Source organism: Salmo trutta, chromosome 11, assembly GCF_901001165.1.
Source record: "Salmo trutta chromosome 11, fSalTru1.1, whole genome shotgun sequence".
Lineage (NCBI taxonomy): Eukaryota > Metazoa > Chordata > Actinopteri > Salmoniformes > Salmonidae > Salmo > Salmo trutta.
The window spans coordinates 2,356,682-2,380,607 of record NC_042967.1 but is presented as its reverse complement, the minus strand read 5'-3'; the positions used below and the strand labels follow the sequence as shown (position 1 = coordinate 2,380,607).

Below are 23,926 nucleotides of genomic sequence, written 5' to 3'. Positions count from 1 at the left end.
CACAGCATTAAAGCAATTATTAAAGGCCCAGTGCAGTCAAAAACACTCTTTCCTATGAGGTTGGAAAAATACAGTTGAGATTGTGAGAATTATGAAAATGGTCTTTTAGTGTAGGAGCTGTTTGAAAAGCCTGTTTTGGTGCGATGGAGCTTTGGCCTGTCTGTTGACATCGCCAAGTGGTAAATTAGTTAATAGACCAATAGGAAAGAGAGTTCCAAACCTTTATGCCAATAACAGCTAGTTTTCCATTTTCCCCTCCCCACTCAGACCACTTCCAGACAGTCCTAGCAAAATACTTGAGAAATTGCTCTTAGCTAAGAAGCTATTTTAGTTTATTTTTGACCATTTTAATTCAAAACATCACAGTAAGGTACTGAATTCTTACCCAGAAATGATTTGATATTGAGGTAAAAATGGCTGCATTGGACCTTTAAACATTGCCTGCATCAGATCATCACGAGTCATCTGAAGATGATTATGTAGCTGTCCCACTCAACATGAATATATTCGGCACGGTTGCCCTGGCGTTTATTCAAATTCAACACCCCTTCTGTGAACGCACAAAGAACATACAGATGCTCCGTTGGCAACGCTTGCCAAACTAATATTCCCGCTAAATGCCAGTCATTGTTTTTGTCGGAGTTAGCAACTTTTTGTTTTGGCAATGAATTTTCAGCCTGTTAACTTGAGTGGCTGTCAACCAGAGCTAGCGCCTTAGCATGCTAGCACTGACACACTAATAGGTGAATGGCTGCCAACCAAAGCTAGCACATTAGCATCCTAGCACTCACGCAGTGATAGGCTGACAGACATCCGCCCCCCGGGTAGTGTAGCTAAGGTGAAACGGCTAATTGGTGTGCAAAGGGGGCTCGAGCGCCCCATCCCTGTGGTGCCAGATTTCTAGATTGACAGAGAGTGTGTGTCCTTGATTTGAGAATAGAACACACCGACGTTGTCTTACATAGACACACACACACGTCTCTTGTGGTATTCCGCCTCTCTCAAATCAATGTGCCCGTCCCCCCAGGGGGAAAGAAACTTTTGAGGGATGTTTTTTAAAATATTTATCTTGTTTTTCACCTTTGTTTATCCTTATCTCTCTCGCTCTCTCGCTCTCTCTCGCTCTCTCTCGCTCTCTTGCTCTCTCTGTTTCACACACACACACACACACGATGAAACTTTCTAGTAGGACATGTTGCCTAAAATGTTCAAATTAATTGAGTGCACCTGAGTCAAGTAAGTTCTGGTCGCCATTCTCATTCTCTTTTTCTCTCCCCTTCCCTCCCTCTCTCTCCATCCCTTCTTCCAGTCATGCCCCGTTTTGCTGAACAAGTGGAGGTGGCCATCGAGGCGCTGAGCACAAACCCCCCACAGCCCTTCGAGGAGAACGAGTTCATCGACGCGTCCCGCCTGGTCTACGACGGCGTGCGTGACATACGGAAAGCCGTTCTTATGATCAGGGTACGTCCACTTCCTCATTTCCTCCCCCCTCGCTTCTCAAAGCACACTGGGAACAGACTCTGTACCAAATTACTTTTGACCAGGGCCCATAAAAAGTTGTGCACTATATAGGAACATGGGTGCCACCTGAGAGGCACACTTATTCTCCCATTGACATCAATGCATGACCAAGTGTACATTAGGATTCACCTTATTTTCTCATTTTTCTTTCTCATTATTATCCAATTCCAAGAATGTGCCCTGCGTGAGGTCACATGGAACGTTCATTTTCCCAAGATGAATCACAAACAATCTCCCTGATTTGATGTCAATGTATGAGAAATTAAATGACATGGAAATGAAATGACAAAGAACTTCACGCTTCGTACGAAACCTTATAGTGTAACATGACCTAAGACTTTAGGGCTGGTTGGAATAAACCACCTCAGTGGCCTTGTGGTTACAGTACCCACCCTGAGATTGGAAGGTTAGGGGTTCAATCCCTGGTCGAGTCATACCGGACTTTAAAAATAGTACCCGATGCCTCTCTGGTTGCCACTCAGCATTACGGAGATGGATTAGGGGTAAGGCCCTGATATAGACTAGCTTCCTGTCCAGGGGGGTGCTAAAGAAAATAGAATTAGGCTGCTACCCTATGGGCTGTTCTGGCTCTGACAAGACTTGTTTACTTATAACATAATACTGTAAGGCTAGTTCCATAGACTGTGTATTGGACTTTGTATTGATGTTACAACAAAGCCTATTATATAGTGATTTTTATAGACTCAGCCACACCACACTGTATCCACTATGGTAAGCCTATAAGATGGTGTTTGTCTAGCATTTTTTTTCTCTTCTCGTACCCCCCCTTCTCCCAACACCACCGTGCAAATTCATTTATTAAACTTTGGACTGCTGGAATGTTTCCCAGTGCAGTTGCGAGAAAAATCTAATTACGGGGAAATAATTTGATGTTGGTAAATAATGCAAAACAGGGGCTTTGAACGGGCCGAGACCGACCCACCAGCCTCATAATCTATTTCCAAGTTCAAGTATTCTTGGAGACTTGGAGGACTATCTATGATTTCTCGTCGTTGTGTAGCCTAACGTCCGTAATAGAACGTGTAGCCTTTCATATGAAACGTCTGAAGGATGCTTTTGTGGTGTGTGTTTTTTTGCTCCCATGTAAACTGGTGTACATGGATTTCTTTAGAAAATTATTTCTTTAGAACCTGCTGGCAGGGTCTAGTTGTAGCCTACAACAGCAATGGATTATGGGGGCAATTCTTCACGGTGTTCATTTCAGAAGTTGAGTATGGTCAGGTGTGTGTGTGTAGAGCGTTAATAAAATAGCATTACAAACACACCCACACTCACACACACACACACACACACACAGTCAAACACACACGTACACACGTCCGCAGACATCTGCTATATGTCCATTCCAGAAAATGGAACGTGCCACGCAATTCAACTAAAACAAGGCTTCAATGTTCACATTCATTTCCACACACAAAGGGAGCACATATCCATTCTTCTGGGAACAAAGGGGGAATAATTAACCTGCAGGAGGTGCGAGCAGTCAAACCTCATCCAGGCTGCGTCCCAAATGGCACCCTATTCCCTTTATAGTGCACTACTTTTGATCAGGGCTCATAGTGCTGTGGTCAAAAGTCGTGCGCTATACAGGGAATAGGCTGCCATCAAATCAAATGTAATTGTATTCATCACATGCTTTGTAAACAACAGGTGTGGACTAACAGTGAAACGCTTACTTACTTTTACTTACTTACTTCCCAACAATGCAGAAGAAAAAAATATACAATGAGTAACGATCGGTCAATGGAAACGATGGCGAAAACATTATGTCAACAAAAAAAAAAAAGTTCAGATCAGCGCATAAAAACACACAAAATAGCAGAATTGGTCAGGAGCTCGTAAAGCAACCGCTATACACTCCAATGCCGTCTCCCATTCATTTGGAACGCACACACATTACAATCTTCTCCTCGTCTTCCTCTATGTACCACATGAAGAATAGATGTGCGAGATATTGACATTTGTCGGATATAGAGGCGGTTATCATTCCTGCCTTTGTATCGTGTAGACGAGCATAACTGCAACATCTTCATGTTCGTGTGGTGGATTTGCGAGAAATCGGTTTGTCTTCGAGAGAAGCGCCTTCCAAAGCTGGTTTTCAATAAAACCAGATTTTTGGACTAGTGGCCTCTTCAGCTTGTAGAGGAGGTTGTTATGTCTGGAGATGAGGACGGTATAGACGATGTTTACAGTGTTGCCAGGATGATAGACACATTGTTGACAAACAGACAGATGGGTGTCTGAGCCACTCATCCCACTCTTCTCCTCAGCTAACTGCCTCCCGATTGGCCCGGAAGCCGCCCCAGATCCCTGCTCTTAATTGGTCGAACACATTAACTGATTCGTCCCTGAGTCCTGCCAGTCGAGAACATCTGGCACGTCCCCACCCTGTCTCGTTGTGAGATAGCAGTTAGACACGAGTTGAAGATTGAAGAAGAAAAAACAAAATCACGGAATCTCTTGAGGCCATTTACCCTCCCCGCCCTTTTCCCTTTGTGCCGTTTGATCCCACTATTTCAGGGAGCTTTATAGTGCTCTTATGGAGCGTGGTGTAAACCACCTCCGAGACTTCTTAAAAACAATGATGCAAGGGACTTGAAATCAGAGCAAGCGTATAAAAAAAGCGGAATAATTCAACACAAGGAGATCTGACTTGCTGTTAATTGTGTGACATCTCCCGCCAGCCGCCCCTCACGTGACGGGAAGGTCCATCTGCACTCAGACTCTGACTAAGAACGCAGAAGGAGAAGTGTGCGAGTGAGACGTACAGTAGAGGGAGAGTGGAGATAGAGATGTGTCTGAGGACTGATGTATTAAATATCTGTGTTGTGTGACATTGCAGCTGTTGATCTAATAGCCATCATGTTTTATCTTTCTCTCTCTCTCTATATATATATATATCTCGCCTACATCTACTATTCTTTCATTTCTCTTCTCATCTCCCACACACACCTTTCGCTTCTCTCCCTAATACTTTCTCCTTCCCCCCTTTGTCTCCCCCATCTCTTTCTACCCCATCCCCCTCTCTCTCTCTGTATTTTCCCTCTCCATCCCCCCACCTTTCTCTGTAGACACCTGAGGAGCTGGAGGACGACTCAGACTTTGAGCAGGAGGACTACGACGCCCGCAGCAGGACCAGTGTCCAGACAGAGGACGACCAGCTCATCGCCGGACAGAGCGCCAGGGTGAGTGGAACTCTAGAACCAGCTCTCAAACCCCATTAGAACCATACACCACACTCTAGAACCTGCTCTGGAACATTCCATAGCTCGCTGCATAGATTATTTAAACATGACTGAGTTGGAAATGGGACCCTATATAGTGCACTACTTTTGAGTCAAGAGGTGCACTGCGTCGGGAATAGGGTGCCATTTCAGATATGCCCAAGGATACCCCTATTATTTTCACGAAGGCCTCTGTTCCAGTCAGTGGGATGTCCCAATGGTCATAATGTAAAGGTCAACCCAGTCCTTCAATTACTTGTGCACACTATCGTATTGACTCGAACAGTACTGTGCTGGCTCAGGTATTTTCCTTTCACATTGTCCTTCCCTGCACAGTTCCAGCAACTCTGGTGGATTCGTAACCAGGTCAGCCCAGTAAGTCCAGGCTGGGCTCATTTTAGCTCATGCTCAGTAATGTGAAAAGGGTATTGTTGTGGTGTGTCATATTGCAAGTCGGCCTTCCCTTTCATTACCTAAAGCTCTTGTTGCGCCACTTCAGTTTCTCTCATGTTCAGCATAATGTAAATTCCCAGTGGGTTCTTCGCTGGATAAACGGCACTATTGTATGATTTCAATATCACAGGATTCCATCATACGGTAAACGAAAAGCACATTGAAATGATCATAGCCTAATTTGATTGTTTTGAAATGACTATCCCACTCGAGAGGAGAGACAGGTGTAAAATTGCGAGCGCAAATGAAGCTGTGGCAATTACCGTATCCCCCCTTCGATATTACTGGGAACGCACACACGACGCATGCCAAGCCTGGATGGCGCCAGCGATCACCGGGGCTTTGGGCTTTGCGCTCATTAGCATTTTTTCCCCATGTATTATTTGTACACCAGGGCCCTGCTTAAAGTACATTAAAGGGTATCAGTGCTTGCCACCCCTACAGCAAGGAGAGTGGTTGGCGGTTAGGGTTGGTGAATGGATTGTGGAATGCCGGGTGGCAGGAAAAGGTTTGGCCTCATGCCTCCTCTAATCCTGAGAGGTCTACTGCTGCTAGGAAGCCCAAGAGAGAGAGAGAGAGCGAGAGAGAGAGAGAGAGAGAGATCAAATGTATTTATAAAGCCCTTATAGCCGATCATTCAGAGTTAGAGACAGCAGGTGCTGTAGAGAGACAGTCCAAAACAGCAGGTCCGGGACAAGGTACCACGTCCAGTGAACAGGTCAGGGCTCCATAGCCGCAGGCAGAACAGTTGAAACTGGAGCAGTAGCATGACCAGGTGGACTGGGGACAGCAAGGAGTCATCAGGCCAGGTAGTCCTGAGGCATGGTCCTAGGGCTCAGGTCCTCCGAGAGAAAGAGAGAGAAAAAAAGAGAGAGAGAATTAGAGGGAGCAGACTTAAATTCACACAGGACACTGGATAAGACAAGAGAAGTACTCCAGATATAACAGACTGACCCTAGCCCCCCCCCCCCCCCCGGCACATAAACTATTGCAGCATAAATAATGGAGGCTGAGACAGGAGGGGTCGGGAGACACTGTGGCCCTGTCCGACGATACCCCCAGACAGGGCCAACAGGCAGGATATAACCCCACCTACTTTGCCAAAGCACAGCGCCCACACCACAAGAGGGATATCTTCATCCACCAACCTACTACCCTGAGACAAGGCAGAGTATAGCCCACGAAGATCTCCCCCATGGCACGAACCCGGGGGGGCGCCAACCCATACAGGAAGACCACGTCAGTGACCCAACCCCCTCCTTGGGACGGCATGGAAGAGCACCACTAAGCCAGTGACTCAGAGGGGAACTGGCCAGGCAGAGACAGCAAGGGTGGTTTGTCGCTCTAGCGCCTTTCCGTTCACCTTCACACCCCTGGGCCAGACTACACTCAATCATAGGACCTACTGAAGAGATGAGTCTTCAATAAAGACTTAAATGTCGAGACCGAGTCTGCATCTCTCACATGGATAGGCAGACCACCAGAGCTTGATAGGAGAAAGCCCTGCCTCCAGCTGTTTGCTTAGAAATTCGAGGTACAGTAAGGAGGCCTGCATCTTGTGACCGTAGCGTACGTGTAGGTATGTACGGGAGGACCAAATCGGAAAGATAGGTAGCAGCAAGCCCATGTAATGCTTTGTAGGTTAGCAGTAAAACCTTGACATCAGCCCTAGCCTTAACAGGAAGCCAGTGTAGAGAGGCTAGCACTGGAGTAATATGATAAAATGTTTTGGTTCTATCCAAGATTCTAGCAGCCATGTTTAGCACCAACTGAAGTTTATTTCATGCTTAGCCGGAAAGTAGAGCAATGCAGTAGTCTAATCTAGAAGTGACAAAAGCATGGATTAATATTTCTGCATCATGTTTGGACAGAAAGTTTCAGATTTTTGCAATGTTACGAATATGGAAAAAAAGCTGTCCTTGAAATATTCTTGATATGTTCATCAAAAGAGAGGTCAGGGTCCAGAGTAACGCCGAGGTACTTTTGAGATGACTGTACAACCATAAAGATTAATTGTCAGATCTAACAGAATATCTCTTTGTTTCTTGGGACCTAGAACTAGCATCTCTGTTTTGTCCGAGTTTAAAAGTAAAACATTTGCCGCATAGCAATGAAAGTTAACATTATGTTTCCGAATGACATCACCAAGAGGTAAAATATATAGTGAAAACAATAGTGGTCCTAAAATGGAACCTTGAGGAATACCGAAATTTACAGTTGATTTTTCAGAAGACAAACCATCCACAGAGACAAACTGATATCTTTCCGACAGATAAGATCTAAACCAGGCCAGAACTTGTCCGTGTAGACCAATTTTGGTTTCCAATCTCTCCAAAAGAATGTGGTGATCGATGATATCAAAAGCAGCACTAAGGTCTAGGAGCACGAGTACAGATGCAGAACCTTGGTCTGATGCCATTAAAAGGTAATTTACCACCTTCGCGAGTGCAGTCTCAGTGCTATGATGGGGTCTAAAACCAGACTGAAGAGTTTCGTATACATTGTTTGTCTTCAGGAAGGCAGTGAGTTGCTGCACAACATCTTCAAAAATAATTTTTTGAGAGGAATGGATACAGGCCGATAGTTTTTTATATTTTCTGGGACAAGGTTTGGCTTTTTCAAGAAAGGCTTTATTACTGCCACTTTTAGTGAGTTTGGTACACATCTGGTGGATAGGGAGCCGTTTATTATATTCAACATAGGAGGGCCAAGCACATGAAGCAGCTCTTTCAGTAGTTTAGTTGGAATAGGGTCCAGTATGCAGCTTGAAGGTTTAGAGGCCAAGACTATTTTCATCAATGTGTCAAGAGATATAGTATTAAAAAAGTTGAGTGTCTCACTTGATTTTAGGTCCTGGCAGTGTTGTGCAGACTCAGGACAACTGAGCTTTGGAGAAATACGCAGATTAAAGAGGAGTCCGTAATTAGCTTTCTAATGATGATGATCTTTTCGTCATAGAAGTTCATGAATTTATTACTGCTGAAGTGAAAGCCATTCTCTCTTGGGGAATGCTGCTTTTTAGTTAGCTTTGCGACAGTATAAAAAATCTATTTTGGATTGTTCTTATTTTCCTCAATTAAGTTGGAAAAATAGGATGATCGAGCAGCAGTGAGGGCTCTTCGATACTGCACGGTACTGTCTTTCCAAGCTAGTCAGAAGACTTCCAGTTTGGTGTAGCGCCATTTCCATTCCAATTTTCTGGAAGCTTGCTTCAGAGCTCGGGTATTTTCTGTATACCAGGGAGCTAGTTTCTTATGACAAATGTTTTTTGTTTTCTGGGGTGCGACTGCATCTAGTGTATTACGCAAGGTTAAATTGAGTTCCTCAGTTAGGTGGTTAACCGATTTTTATACTCTGACATCCTTGGGTAGATGGAGGGAGTCTGGAAGGGCATCTAGGAATCTTTGGGTTGTCTGAGAATTTATAGCACGACTTTTGATGATCCTTGGTTGGGATATGAGCAGATTATTTGTTGAGATTGCAAACATAATAAAATGGTGGTCCGATTGTCCAGGATTATGAGGAAAAACATTAAGATCCACAAAATGTATTCCACGGGACAAAACTAGGTCCAGAGTATGACTGTGGCAGTGAGTAGGTCCGGAGACATGTTGGACAAAACCCACTGAGTCGATGATGGCTCTGAAAGCCTTTTGGAGTGGGTCTGTGGACTTTTCCATGTGAATATTAAAGTCACCAAAAATTAGAATATTATCTGCCATGACTACAAGGTCTGATTCAGGGAACTCAGTGAGGAACACTGTATACGGCCCAGGAGGCCTTTACACGTTAGCTATAAACAGTGATTGAGTAGGCTGCATAGATTTCATGACAAGAAGCTAAAAAAATTTGTGGGGGTAAATTGAAATTTGCTATCATAAATGTTAGCAACACCTCCGCCTTTGCGGGATGCGCGGGTGATATGGTCACTTGTGTAACCAGGAGGAGAGACCTCATTTAACACAGTAAATTCATCAGACTTAAGCCATGTTTCAGTCAGGCCAATCACATCAATATTATGATCAGTGATTAGTTCATTGACTATAACTGCCTTGAAAGTGAGGGATATAACATTAAGTAACCCTTTTTTGAGATGTGAAATATCACAACCTCTTTCAATAATGACAGGAATGGAGGAGGTCTTTATTCCAGTGAGATTGCTAAGGTGAACACTGCCATGTTTAGTTTTGCCCAACCTACATTGAGGCACAGCACGCTGACTGTACTGGCTGTACTAGACTCCAATAAGCTGGCAGGGTGGCTAACAGCCTGCTGCCTGGCCTGCACCCTATCTCATTGTGGAACTAGAGGAGTTAGAGCCCTGTCTATGTTCACAGATAAGATGAGAGCACCCCTCCAGCTAGGATGGAGTCTGTCACTCCTCAGCAGGCTAGGCTTGGTCCTGTTTGTGGGTGAGTTCCAGAAAGAGGGCCAGTTATCTACAAATTCTATCTTTTGGGTCGGGCAGAAAACAGTTTTCAACCAGCGATTGAGTTGTGAGACTCTGCTGTAGAACTCATTACTCCCCCTAACTGGGAGGGGGCCAGAGACAATTACTCGATGCCGACATATCTTTCTAGCTGATTTACAAACTGAAGCTATGTTGCGCTTGGTGACCTCTGAATGTTTCATCCTAACATCGTTGGCGCCAACGTGGATGACAATATCCCTATACTCTCTACAGTCGTGGCCAAATTACACAAATATACATTTTCACAAAGTCTAGTGCCTGAGTTTGTAGGATGGCAATTTGCATATACTCCAGAATGTTATGAAGAGTGATCAGATGAATTGCAATTAATTGCAAAGTCCCTCTTTGCCATGCAAATGAACTGAATCCCCCCAAAACATTTCCACTGCATTTCAGCCCTGCCACAAAAGGACCAGCTGACATCATGTCAGTGATTCTCTCGTTAACACAGGTGTGAGTGTTGACGAGGACAAGGCTGGAGATCACTCTGTCATGCTGATTGAGTTCGAATAACAGACTGGAAGCTTCAAAAGGAGGGTGGTGCTTGGAATCATTGTTCTTCCTCTGTCAACCATGGTTACCTGCAAGGAAACACGTGCCGTCATCATTGCTTTGCACAAAAAGGGCTTCACAGGCAAGGATATTGCTGCCAGTAAGATTGCACCTAAATCAACCATTTAAAAAAGTGATAACTAAGTGGCTCGGGGAACAAAACATTGATATTTTGGGTCCATGGACAGAAAACTCCCCAGACCTTAATCCCATTGAGAACTTGTGGTCAATTCTCAAGAGGCGGGTGGACAAACAAAAACCCACAAATTCTGACAGACTCCAAGCACTGATTATGCAAGAACGGGCTGCCATCAGTCAGGATGTGGCCCAGAAGTTAATTGACAGCATGCCAGGGCAGATTGCAGAGGTCTTGAAAAAGAAAGACTGCAAATATTGACTCTTTGCATCAACTTCATGTAATTGTCAATAAAAGCCTTTGACACTTATGAAATGCTTATAATTATATTTCAGTATTCCGTAGTAACATCTGACAAAAATATCTAAAGACAATGAAGCAGCAAACTGTGGAAATTAATATTTCTGTCATTCTCAAAACTTTTGGCCACGACACTCGCCAGTTTTAGCCTTAGCCAGCACCATCTTCAGATTATCCTTAAAGTCGGTAGCCCTGCCCCCTGGTAAACAGCGTATAATCGCTGGATGATTATTTTTAAGTCTAATACTACGGGTAATAGAGTCACCATTGACTAGGGTGTTCAATTTATCAGAGCTAATGCTAGGAGACTTCGGCGTCTCAGACCCTGTAACGGGCGGAGGAGAGACCAGAGAATACTCTGACTCTGACACTTTTCTTAATGGGGAGAACCGGTGGAAAGTTTCTGTCGGCTGAATGAGCGACACCGGTTGAGCATTCCTACAGCATTTCCTTCCAGAAGCCATGAGAATATTGTCCGGCTGCAGGGACTGTGCAAGGGGATTTGAAGCTGGGCTTGCAGCCCAGCTATCCTCGCCTTAATAAGGTGATCGTTCTCCTGTATATTATGAGTACAGCGACTGCAATTAGAAGGCATAATGCTACTGTTACTACTTAGCTTCGGCTGGTGGAGGTCATGTAGATCTATGTCCAGATAAAGCGTCCGGGGTGAAAAAGTTTAATGAAAAAAGTCGAGCGAGGGAAAAATATAAAACCGTAAATTTGGCAGGTTGCAAAAAAATGTTAGCAACAAATCTCACAGCAGCACGTAAACAAGTCTACATGTTGTGACTGGAAATGACGATAACGGAAATGATGTCTGCTGTACGGAGCACACACCACCACCACGTCTCTCTCTAAACGAAGCCGTCAAAAAGTTGAAAGGAGTGGAAAATAAACAGAGAGAACGGTTGTTTCAAACTCCATGATTATAACACCTAACTTTGTCCATAAGGTGGGCCCAGTACTGTACTTTTGGGAGCACAGACAGCCATTGTTCAGGGAGACTGGTAGGAGTTCCGGCAGGGGGTCTGGCGCCTGATTCGCCAGGGTGAGAAGTGGGGACAGTTGGGTCTCATCAAATCCCACTGAGTCGTCCCACGGTGTCCCGTGGCTCACACATGAGCACACACACACCCACGACCCCCTGCAGCGAGGGCCATCTGAGCGCAAGCGCATCACACAGAGTTTAATAAGTGTCTTTATGTTCTTTGTATCTCTGTGAGTGGGCTATACCTCCTGCTACTAGTTAGTTTGAGGTGCATGCTCCTGAGTCACATGTTGAAAATGGATGCCACTTGACATAAATGGGTGCTATTCATTTAGAAATGTAGACATGCACATGATATGTACACATGCTTGCTATCACACTCACACACACACACATGCGCAGACACACGCACGCATGCACACACTCACATATTAGAGGTTGACCGATTATGATTTTTCAACGCCGATGCCGATTATTGGAGGACCAATACGCCGATACCGATTAATCGGCCAATTTTTTTATTTATTTGTAATAATGACAATTACAACAATACTGAATGAACACTTATTTTAACTTAATATAATACATCAATAAAATCAATTTAGCCTCAAATAAATAATGAAACATGTTCAATTTGGTTTAAATAATGCAAAAACAAAGTGTTGGAGAAGAAAGTAAAAGTGCAATATGTGCCATGTAAAAAAGCTAACGTTTAAGTTCCTTGCTTAGAACATGAGAACATATGAAAGCTGGTGGTTCCTTTTAACATGAGTCTTCAATATTCCCAGGTAAGAAGTTTTAGGTTGTAGTTATTATAAGAATTATAGGACTATTTCTGTCCATACGATTTGTATTTCATATACCTTTGACTATTGGATTTTCTTATAGGCACTTTAGTATTGCCAGTGTAACAGTATAGCTTCCGTCCCTCTCCTCGCTCCTACCTGGGCTCAAACCAGGAACACATCGACAACAGCCACCCTCGAAGCAGCGTTACCCATGCAGAGCAAGGGGAACAACTACTCCAAGTCTCAGAGCGAGTGACGTTTGAAACGCTATTAGTGCGCACCCAGCTAACTAGCTAGCCATTTCACATCGATTACACCGTTCCGTATTTTATCTAATGGGTGGCATCCCTAAGTGTAAATATTCCTGTTACATTGCACAACCTTCAATGTTATGTCATAATTACGTAAAATTCTGGCAAATTAGTTCGCAACGAGCCAGGCGGCCCAAACTGTTGCATATACCCTGACTCTGCGTGCAATGAACGCAAGAGAACTGACACAATTTCACCTGGTTAATATTGCCTGCTAACCTGGATTTCTTTTAGCTAAATATGCAGGTTTAAAAATATATACTTCTGTGTATTGATTTTAAGAAAGGCATTGATGTTTATGGTTAGGTACAGTCGTGCAACGATTGTGTTTTTTTCGCAAATGCGCTTTTGTTAAATCATCCCCCGTTTGGCGAAGTTGGCTGTCTTTGTTAGGAAGAAATAATATTCACACAGTTCGCAACGAGCCAGGCGGCCCAAACTGCTGCATATACCCTGACTCTGTTGCAGAGGTGACACATTTTCCCGAGTTAAAAGAAATTCATGTTAGCAGGCAATATTAACTAAATATGCAGGTTTAAAAATATATACTTGTGTATAGATTTTAAGAAAGACATTGATGTGTATGGTTGGGTACACGTTGGAGCAACGACAGTCCTTTTTCGCGAATGCGCAACGCATCGATTATATGCAACGCGGGACAGGCTAGATAAACTAGTAATATCATCAACCATGTGTAGTTAACAAGTGATCATGATTGATTGATTGATTGTTTTTTATAAGATAAGTTTAATGCTAGCTAGCAACTTACCTTGGCTTCTTACTGCATTCCTGTAACAGGCAGGCTCCTCGTGGAGTGCAATGTAAAGCAGGTGGTTAGAGCGTTGGACTAGTTAACCGTAAGGTTGCAAGATTGAATCCCCAAGCTGACAAGGTAAAAATCTGTCGTTCTGTCCCTGAACAAGGCAGTTAACCCACCGTTCCTAGGCCGTCATTGAAAATAAGAATGTGTTCTTCACTGACTTGCCTAGTTAAAAAATATTATATAAAACATTTTTTTTTATTAAAATGGGCAAATCGGTGGCCGTAAATACTGATTACCGATTGTTATGAAAACTTGAAATCGGCGCTAATTAATCGGCCATTCCGATTAATCGGTCGACCTCTATCACATACACACACATACAGTACATTAGCTTATAGTTGATACATACTTACTGTATACTGTACACACACACACGCAAACAGGCACACGTACACTCACATTTTCACATAGACACACACATAAAAGATGCGGTTAGCCTAGCCACAGGTGTCCTGTCCACTCGCCCTGACCTATCATGTCATGGTAAACCCTGTTTACCTTCTCACGTTAATGTGAAGGAAATACCAATTGGCACACCACAGTGTGTGTTGTTATTAGAATAGACAAGAAGAAAGGTGATCAGCCATCTTCTGTGTCTTCTCAGTGTGAGCTGACATGGCGAGCATGTCCAGGTTTACACCCACTGTTCCTTTCATGTGTAGGGTATCATGCAGCACACACAGCGCTGACACGAGGTTAGCTACTCCCCACTGGTCAAAAACTGGTTCAATCAAGAGTGTTTTCACCAAAGATTTCAACCCAAAAAATCTATGTGATGACGTTGAATCAATGTGGGAAACTGATTGGATTTGCAAAGTGTTATCAATGTAAGGAATGATGGGGGTTTTTTCAGATTTTTTTTCACTCAACTTTGAACCTAAATCCAATGAAAGGGTGAAATGTTTGCATGATTTCACATTGAATTCACGATAGTTGACAACTCGACCAAATGTAAATCAAAACTAGACGTTTAACTGACATCTGCACCCAGTGGGTCTGTCTTTGTGTCAAACATACACAAACCACAAACTAAGTTAGCCTCTCTCTCTCCATCTCTCTCGTTGACCTAGTTCACACTGATGCGCAACACATTCTGACACTACGGGTGTGATGCAAAGGATATTTTTTGTTTATTTGACTGCACAACAATTATTACACCGCCATTGTGCGGAGTCTCCAGTGTGAACAAGGCTTTATTTATCTTGCTTTCTCTCACTATTCCTTTTTCTCACTCTCTGTTTTTCTCTCCTCCTCCCCTCTCTCCCTCTGAGTAATCCGGGGCGGCCCCGAGAGCCTTTGTTCCTCGAGCGGCTTTTCCTGGTGCAGTGCTCCGCTTGTCACTTCTATTATACTTATGCATAGAGCTGAGTTATTAGAATCAAACATGCATATTAAGAGGAGAGAGCAAACACACACCTCTCTCTCACTCTGTCTTTTTGTCGTCCACTCACACAGACACACACACACAGACACACACACACTCACACAGAGAGACACGCACATACAATGGCTTGCGAAAGTATTCACCCCCCTTGGCATTTTTCCAATTTTGTTACCTTACAACCTGGAATTAAAATACATTTTTCAGGGGTGTGTATCATTTGATTTATACACCATGCTTACCACTTTGAAGATGCAAAATATTTTATATAGTGAAACAAACAAGAAATAAGACAAAAAAACTGAAAACTGGAGCGTGCATAACTATTCACTTCCCCAAAGGCAATACTTTGTAGAGCCACCTTTTGCAGCAATTACAGCTGCGAGTCTCTTGGGGTATGTCTCTATAAGCTTGGCACATCTAGCCATTGGGATTTTTGCCCATTCTTCAAGGCAAAACTGCTCCAGCTCCTTCAAGTTGGATGGGTTCCGCTAGTGTACAGCAATCTTTAAGTCATACCACAGATTCTCAGTTGGATTGAGGTCTGGCCTTTGACTAGGCCATTCTAAGGCATGTAAATGTTTCCCCTTAAACCACTCGAGTGTTGCTTTAGCAGTCTGCTTAGGGTCATTGACCTGCTGGAAGGTGAACCTCCGTCCGAGTCTCAAATCTCTGGAAGACTGAAACAGGTTTCCCTCAATAATTTCTCTGTATTTAGCGCCATCCATCATTCCTTCAATTCTGACCAGTTTCCCAGTCCCTGGGAATGAAAAACATCCCCAAGGCAAGATGCTGCCATCACAATGCTTCACTGTGGGGATGTTATTCTCAGGGTGATCAGAGGTATTGGTTTTGCGCCAGACATAGTGTTTTCCTTAATGGCCAAAAAGCAACATTTTTGTCTCATCTGACCAGAGTACCTTCTTCCATATGTTTGGGGAGTTGTCACGTCTGTCAGAATGATCGGACCAACGCGCAGCATGGTTGTAGTTCCACATCTTTTTATTTACAGTGAAACGTTGCAATACACCAAATACTTGAAATACAAAAAACAACAAACCGTGATGCAGAGAGGAAAACACACTACTCAAAAGGAGCGTCGCTGGAGGCTCCGTCTACGTAGGTTCTGCCTCTTTCTGCCAGTACCTCTCTTCGGAATCTTGCGTCGAGCTCCGCGCTTGACTCCCTGACTGGCTCCTGTCTGCTCCACGGCTCTCTCCGATACGCACGGGAAGTTAGATCAGGTCTCCCCCCCTGACGTCGCCAAACTCCCCATATGCCCCCCCCCAAAAAAATTTGGGGCTGCCTCTCCGCCTTGCCTATTGGTGGATATAGCGCCTCGTAGTATCGCCACTCCCTGTTTGCTTTTTCAATTTCCTCCTTCAGGCGTCGATACTCCCCAGCCTGCCTCCAAGGTCCTTTTCCATCCAAAACTTCCTCCCAAGTCCATTCCGCCAGATACTCCTTACCATGCTGCTTGGTCCTTTTGTGGTGGGTTGTTCTGTCACGTCTGGCAGAATGATCGGACCAACGCGCAGCATGGTTGTAGTTCCACATCTTTTTATTTATAGTGAAACGTTGCAATACACCAAATACTAGAAATACAAAAAACAACAAACCGTGACGCAGAGAGGAAAACACACTACTCAAAATTAACAACCCACAAACCCAAAAGGAAAAACCCCCTACTTAAATATGATCTCCAATCAGAGGCAACGAGGACCAGCTGCCTCCAATTGGAGATCAACCCAAAAAACAACAACATAGAAAAGAAAACCTAGAACACAAAACCTAGAAATAGAAAACAAGAAAACCAACCAAACACCCCCTGTCACACCCTGACCCATCTACTATAGATTATGACCTCTTACAAGGGTCAGGACGTGACAGGAGTCTACCACATGCCTTTTTTCTTTAAGCAATGTATTTTTTCTGGCCACTCTTCCGTAAAGTCCAGCTCTGTGGAGTGTATGACTTAAATCTGTCCTATGGACAGATACTTCAATCTCCGCTGTGGAGCTTTGCAGCTCCTTCAGGGTTATCTTTGGTCTCGTTGTTGCCTCTCTGATTAATGCCCTCCTTGCCTGGTCTGTGAGTTTTGGTGGATGGCCCTCTCTTGGCAGGTTTGTTGTGGTGCCATATTCTTTCCATTTTTTAATAATCGATTTAATGGTGCTCTGTGGGATGTTCAAAGTTTTGGATATTTTTTTATAACCCAACCCTGATCTGTACTTCTCCACAACTTTGTCCCTGACCTGTTTGGAGAGCTCCTTGGTCTTCATGGTGCCGCTTTCTTGGTGGTGCCCCTTGATGCGTGGTGTTGTAGACTCTGGGGCCTTTCAGAACAGGTATATATATATACACTGAGATAATGTGACAGATCATGTGACATTTAGATTGCACACAGGTGGACTTTATTTAACTAATTACGTGACTTCTGAAGGTAATTGTTTGCACCAGATCTTATTTAGGGGCTTCATAGCAAAGGGGGTGAATACATATGTATTCACCACTTTTCCGGGGTTTTTTTATATAATTTTTTGAAACATGTTATTTTTTTCATTTCACTTCAGCAATTTGGACTATTTTGAGTAAGTCCATTACATGAAATCCAAATAAAAATCAATTTAAATTACAGGTTGTAATGCAATAAAATTGGAAAAACGCCAAGTGGGTTGAATACTTTTTCAAGGCACTGTACATGCAAAAAAGCACACACGCACACACACACAGAGAGAGAGACACACACACACAAAGCCCCCCCTCCCTAGCTGTCTTCTAACACAGTGATTGGATAACACTGTTGATAGGTCAGCCATAAAATTGAACTCGCTAGTGTCTGGGCAGTTTATTTCAAATGAAACAAATTAAAGTAATTTCGCAATGCCCCTGCCTGTGAAGAAACCTGGAAAGCGCCGTGCCTAATCCCCGCCGAGCCACTGAGTGTATTGGCACATGCTCTATAGGATGGGATTTGCCACTGCACTAAGCTCCCAAGGCCCGCTCTTGTTGTTATCAGTAAGCAGAGGAAGGGATTTTGGGATAAGTGAATTCTGGAGAGCGGGAGAAGAAAAAAAGAAACTCACCTAGTACCTTCCCTTCCCCCCACCACCTATTATGACATCCCAATTGGCCCCTGTGTTTCTTTGTAAAGCTCCATTGAGAAAGTTTGAGCACTAAACTAACCTTTTTGAGCCGCCATCTTTATTTCATTGACAGTTGGGGTGGATTCCCTTTAATTCAGCAGAGGAATTGGAACCAGACCTGTAAAATTGTCTATACACTTTTTACAGTAGTGGTAAACACTTAATTGCTAGAGGTAAGAGGTGACATAGTTAAGAAATAGTTGCGTGTATTTTGCCACAATAAGGGAAATTAGACTTGATGCAGGTGTGTGACAGCCATACAGCCAGAGCTGGCCATGTTGCCAAGATAGACAAGTCAACCTTTTTTCTACCTCTGCTTTTTTTTGTGTGTGTTTGCAGTTGCTAGCTGACCAAGATCCTTTTTACTTTAGTTGAGTTCTTGTTTTCACTGTGGTTTTATTGATTGTCTGACACTTCCTCTGTCAGTATGATTACATGGCCTCCCTGGAGAAAGGTGAACTTGGTTGGGGCAAACTTATTTCAACTGCCTGCCTCCCTCTAAAGGGGGTAGCTCAAAATGTCTCCCACCAAAAAGACTTCACACCCCATAAGGCCTTGCTGCTGTGACCAAGTTGCAAGTGATGTTCTTGATTGGTTTATTAGCAGTGTAGCTCTCCATTTGAACATCCTCAATAAAGAATGGCGCCTGAGGGGATGGCTGCAATTTTACCAATTGTGCGATATTGTATGTTTTTTTTGCATGAAGGAAATACAGGAGGCTCAGATCAGGGTGCCTTGTGAGAATTTGTTAGCGAGTGAGTAACCTGCCACTACCATTTGTTCCATTAGCCAACGTGCGATCACTGGAGAATAAACTGGATGAGCCCCGCTCGAGACTATCCTACCAACGGGACATTAAAAACTGTAATATCTTATGTTGCACCTAGTCATGGCTGAACTACGACACGGATAATATACAGTTGGCTGGTTTTTCTGTGGATCAGCAGGACAGAACAGCTACGTCCGGTAAGATGAGGGGTGGGGGTGTGTGTCTATTTGTCAATAACAGCTGGTGCGTGATGTCTAAAAGGTATTGCTGGCCTGAGGTAGAGTACCTCATGATAAGCTGTAGACCATACCTACTAAGAGAGTTTTCATCTATATTTTTTGTAGTCTATTTACCACCACAAACTGATTCTGGCACTAAGACCACACTCAACGAGCTGTATAAGGCCATAAGCAAACAAGAAAATGCTCATCCACAACAGCGCTCCTAGTGGCTGGGGACTTTAATACAGGCGAACTTAAATCCGTTTCTACCAGCATGTCACATGTGCAACTAGAGGAAAAAAAACTCTAGACCACCAAAGCTCTCCCTCGCCCTCCATTTGGCAAATCGAACCATAACCATTATATCCTCCTGATTCCTGCTTACAAGCAAAAACTAAAACAGGAAGTACCAGTGACTTTCTCAATACGGAAGTGGTCAGATGACGCGGATGCTACACTACAGGACTGTTTTGTTAGCACAGACTGGAATATATTCCGGTATTCATCCAATGGCATTGAGGAGTATACCACCTCAGTCACCAGCTTCATCAATACGTGCATTGATGATGTCTTCCCCACAGTGACCCTACGTACATATCCCAACCAGAAGCCATGGAGCTAAAGGCTAGAGCTGCCACTTTCAAGGAGCGGGATACTAATCTGGACGCTTATAAGAAATCCTGCTATGCTCTCAGACGAACCATCAAACAGGAAAAGTGTCAATATAGGACTAAGATAGAATCCTACTACACCGTCTCTGTTGCTCAATGGATGTGGCAGAGGCAGGGTTTGCCCAGTGACGCGAGCCTACCAGATGGGCTAAATGCCTTTTATGCTCGCTTTGAGTCAAGCAACACTGAAGCATGCATGAGAGCACCAGCTGTTCTGGACGACTGTGTGATCACGCTCTCCGTAGTGAATGTTGACATTTAAACAGGTCAACATTCACAAGGCTGCAGGGCCAGACAGATTACCAGGACGTGTTCAGAGAATTCGCGGACCAACTGGCAAGTGTCTTCACTGACATTTTCAACCTCTCCCTGACCGAGTCTGTAATACCTACATGTTTCAAGCAGACCACCATAGTCCTTGTGCCAAAGAAAGCGAAGGTAACCTGCCAAAATGACTACCACCCCGTAGCACTCTCGTTGGTAGCCATTAGGTGCTTTGAAAGGCTGGTCATGGTTCACATCAACACCATCATCCCGGAAACCCTAGACCCACTCCAATTTGTATACTGCCCCAATAGATCCACAGATGACGCAACCTCAATCGCACACAACACTGCCATTTCTCACCTGGACAAAAGGAACACCTATGTGAGAATGCTGTTAATTGACTACAGCTCAGCGTTCAACACAATAGTGCCCACAAAGCTCATCACTAAGCTAAGGACCCTGGGACTAAACACCTCCCTCTGCAACTGGATCCTAGACTTCCTGACGGGCCGCCCCCAGGTGGTAAGGGTAGGCAACAATACATCTTCAATACATCAACAATACATCAAAAACTCTATACAGTACACTTGGGGCTCTATTCAATCGGTATCGCCGAAGCATTACAGATTGTGTGCTCAAAATTGAAAGGTAATTTCTGATTGAGCTGACATATGCAGCATTTACTGTGAATGCAGTGTCTGCTAATGCGGGAACATTGCCTATACATTTTAATCACACTGTAACGCTGTATTTCCGCAATACAGATTGAATAGGGTCCTAGATGTTATGTAATTGTTGCATACTGTAGCCACTAGCCACATATACAGTTGAAGTCAGAAGTTTACATACATCTTAGCCAAATACATCGAAACTCAGTTTTTCACAATTCCTGACATTTAATCCTTGTAAAAAGACCCTGTCTTAGGTCAGTTAGGATCACCGCTTTATTTTAAGAATGTGAAATGTCAGAATAATATGTGAGAGAATGATTTATTTCAGCTTTTATTTCTTTCATCACATTCCCAGTGGGTCAGAAGTTTACATACACTCAATTAGTATTTGGTAGCATTTCCTTTAAATTGTTTAATTTGGGTCAAACGTTTCGGGTAGCCTTCCACAAGCTTCCCACAATAAGTTGGGTGAATTTTGTCCCATTCCTCCTGACAGAGCTGGTGTAACTGAGTCAGGTTTGTAGGCCTCCTTGCTCGCACATGCTTTTTCAGTTCTGCCCACACATTTTTTATAGGATTGAGGTTAGGGCTTTGTGATGGCCACTCCAATACCTTGACTTTCTTGTCCTTTTAAGCCATATTGCCACAACTTTGGAAGTATGCTTGGGGTCATTGTCCGTTTGGAAGACCCATTTGTGACCAAGCTTTAACTTCCTGACTGATGTCTTGAGATGTTGCTTCAATATATCCACATCATTTTCCCTCCTCATGAATCCATATATTTTGTGAAGTGCACCAGCCCCTCCTGCAGCAGAGCGCCCACACATGATGCTGCCACCCCTGTGCTTCACGGTTGGGATGGTGTTCTTCGGCTTGCAAGCATTCCCCTTTTTGGTTCAAACATAACGATGGTAATTATTGCCAAACAGTTCTATTTTTGTTTCATCAGACCAGAGGACATTTATCCAAAAAGTACGATCTTTGTCCCCATGTGCAGTTGCAAACCGTAGTCTGGCTTTTTTATGGCGGCTTTGGAGCAGTGGCTTCTTCCTTGCTGTGCGGCCTTTCAGGTTATGTCGATATAGGACTTGTTTTACTGTGGATATAGATACTTTCGTACCTGTTTCCTCCAGCATCTTCACAAGGTCCTTTGCTGTTGTTCTGGGATTGATTTGCACTTTTCGCACTAAAGTACGTTCATCTCTAGGTGACAGAACGAGTCTCCTTCCTGAGCGGTATGATGGCTGCGTGGTCCCATGGTGTTTATACTTGCATACTGTTGTTTGTGCAGATGAACGTGGTACCTTCAAGCATTTGGAAATTGCTCCCAAGGATGAACCAGACTTGTGGAGGTCTTGGCTGATTTCTTTTGATTTTCCCATGATGTCAAGCAAAGAGGCACTGAGTTTGAAGGTAGGCCTTGAAATACATCCACAGGTACACCTCCAATTGACTCAAATGATATCAATTAGCTTATCAGAAGCTTCTAAAGCCATGACATCATTTTCTGGAATTTTCCAAGCTGTTTAAAGGCACAGTCAACTTAGTGTATGTAAACTTCTGACCCACTGGAATTGTGATCAGTGAGTTATAAGTGAAATAATCTGCCTGTAAACAATTGTTGGAAAAATGTGTCATGCACAAAGTAGATGTCCTAACCAACTTGCCAAAACTCTAGTTTGTTAACAAGAAATTTGTGGAGTGGTTGAAAAACGAGTTAATGACTCCAACCTAATTGTATGTAAACTTGCGACTTCAACTGTATCATGTAGATTCCATCTACAATGTATGTAGAACTAGATACAGTAATGACCGGTAATGACCTAAATGTTTGGATGTTCTATTGTAGAAGCAGAACATATAGATGTAGAACAATGTAAAAGTTGATGTAGGCTACTTGATTATGGCTGTAAGTGTGTGTGCGTAAATTTGGAATGATCAGTAAAATTCATAATGAGGGGCAATAGTTTAGAGCTACAAGAAGATACATTGAAAGGTATGGTTATGTGGTAGTGAAAGTGGGAGAGTGCTAGTGTTGAAATCTACCAAAAAACTGGATGCAAATATGTTTCTAGCTCCAAAACGTAAGATTTAAGTATTGAATTTAGATTTATAGACTAGTGATGAGTTAACTCAATGAATCTTTTAACAGGTTACCCAGATCCAATACCATTGTAATACACCTTGGTGTAAGGGTTTGCGCTTCAACAAACACCTTGAAAATAAATGTCAAGACACATGTCTTAGAGGCCCAAAACTGGCCATACATTCGATTGGTCGACATGGGAAGATTCCTCAGTCGTCACTACAACCGATAATTATAGAGCTCACATGTCACGATCATGAGGAAAGACGAACCAAGGCGCAGCGTGATTAGAGTTCCACATCTTTAATATACAGTGAAACTTCCACAAAACAATGAACAAACAACGAAACATGACCTAACTGGTGCAACAATCACATACACAAAACAATATCCCACAAAGCAGGTGGGAGAAAGGGCTTCCTAAATATGATCCCCAATTAGAGGCAACGATTACCAGCTGCCTCTAATTGGGAACCATACAACTAACCAACATAGAAATAGAATGACTAGAACACCCCCCTAGTAACGCTCTGAACCCCCCCCCAAAGGTGCGGACTCTGGGCGCAAAACCTGAAACCAGATGGGGAGGGTAGGGGGGTGACTAGTGGCAGTGGCGGCTCCGGTGCGGGTCGTAGCCCCCGCCCAGATCCCGGATCCGGCCATGGTGCCGGGCTGAACGCCGTGCCTAGACTGGGCATCGCCGCAGAGGAAGGCTCCGGCCTTGGAGTGGTACTGGATGCCGTGCCTGGACTGGGCACCAGCGCAGAGAAGGGCTCCGGCCATGGAGCTGGGTTGGCCGCCGTGCCTAGACTGGGCATCGGCTCAGAGGAAGGCTCCGGCCTTGGAGCGGGATTGGATGCCGTGCCTGGACTGGGCACCGGCGCAGAGGAGGGCTCTGGCCATGGCGCTGGGTTGGCCGCTGTGCCTGGACTGGGCACTGGCGCAGAGGAAGTCTCCTGCCAGGGAGTGGGACTGGACACCGTGCCTGGACTGGGCATCGGCACCGGTTGCACCGGACTGATGACATGCTCCTCAGGTCGAGTGAGTGGAGCTGGCACAGGACCTACCGGACTGGGGAGGCGCACTGGAGGCCTGGTGCGTGGAGCCGGCACAGGTGGCACCGGAC

The 23,926-nt window shown here is 44.1% G+C and overlaps 1 protein-coding gene across 1 annotated transcript in view; it reads left to right on the top strand.

Moving 5' to 3' along the window:
- The window catches only part of LOC115202084 (catenin alpha-2), a 688,845-nt gene that overhangs the window by 628,081 nt on the left and 36,838 nt on the right, over window positions 1-23,926 (top strand). The window contains exons 13-14 of the mRNA XM_029765967.1: window positions 1,310-1,461; window positions 4,614-4,727. Coding sequence (XP_029621827.1) covers window positions 1,310-1,461; window positions 4,614-4,727 — 266 coding nt within the window. The remainder of the gene's footprint in view (window positions 1-1,309; window positions 1,462-4,613; window positions 4,728-23,926) is intronic.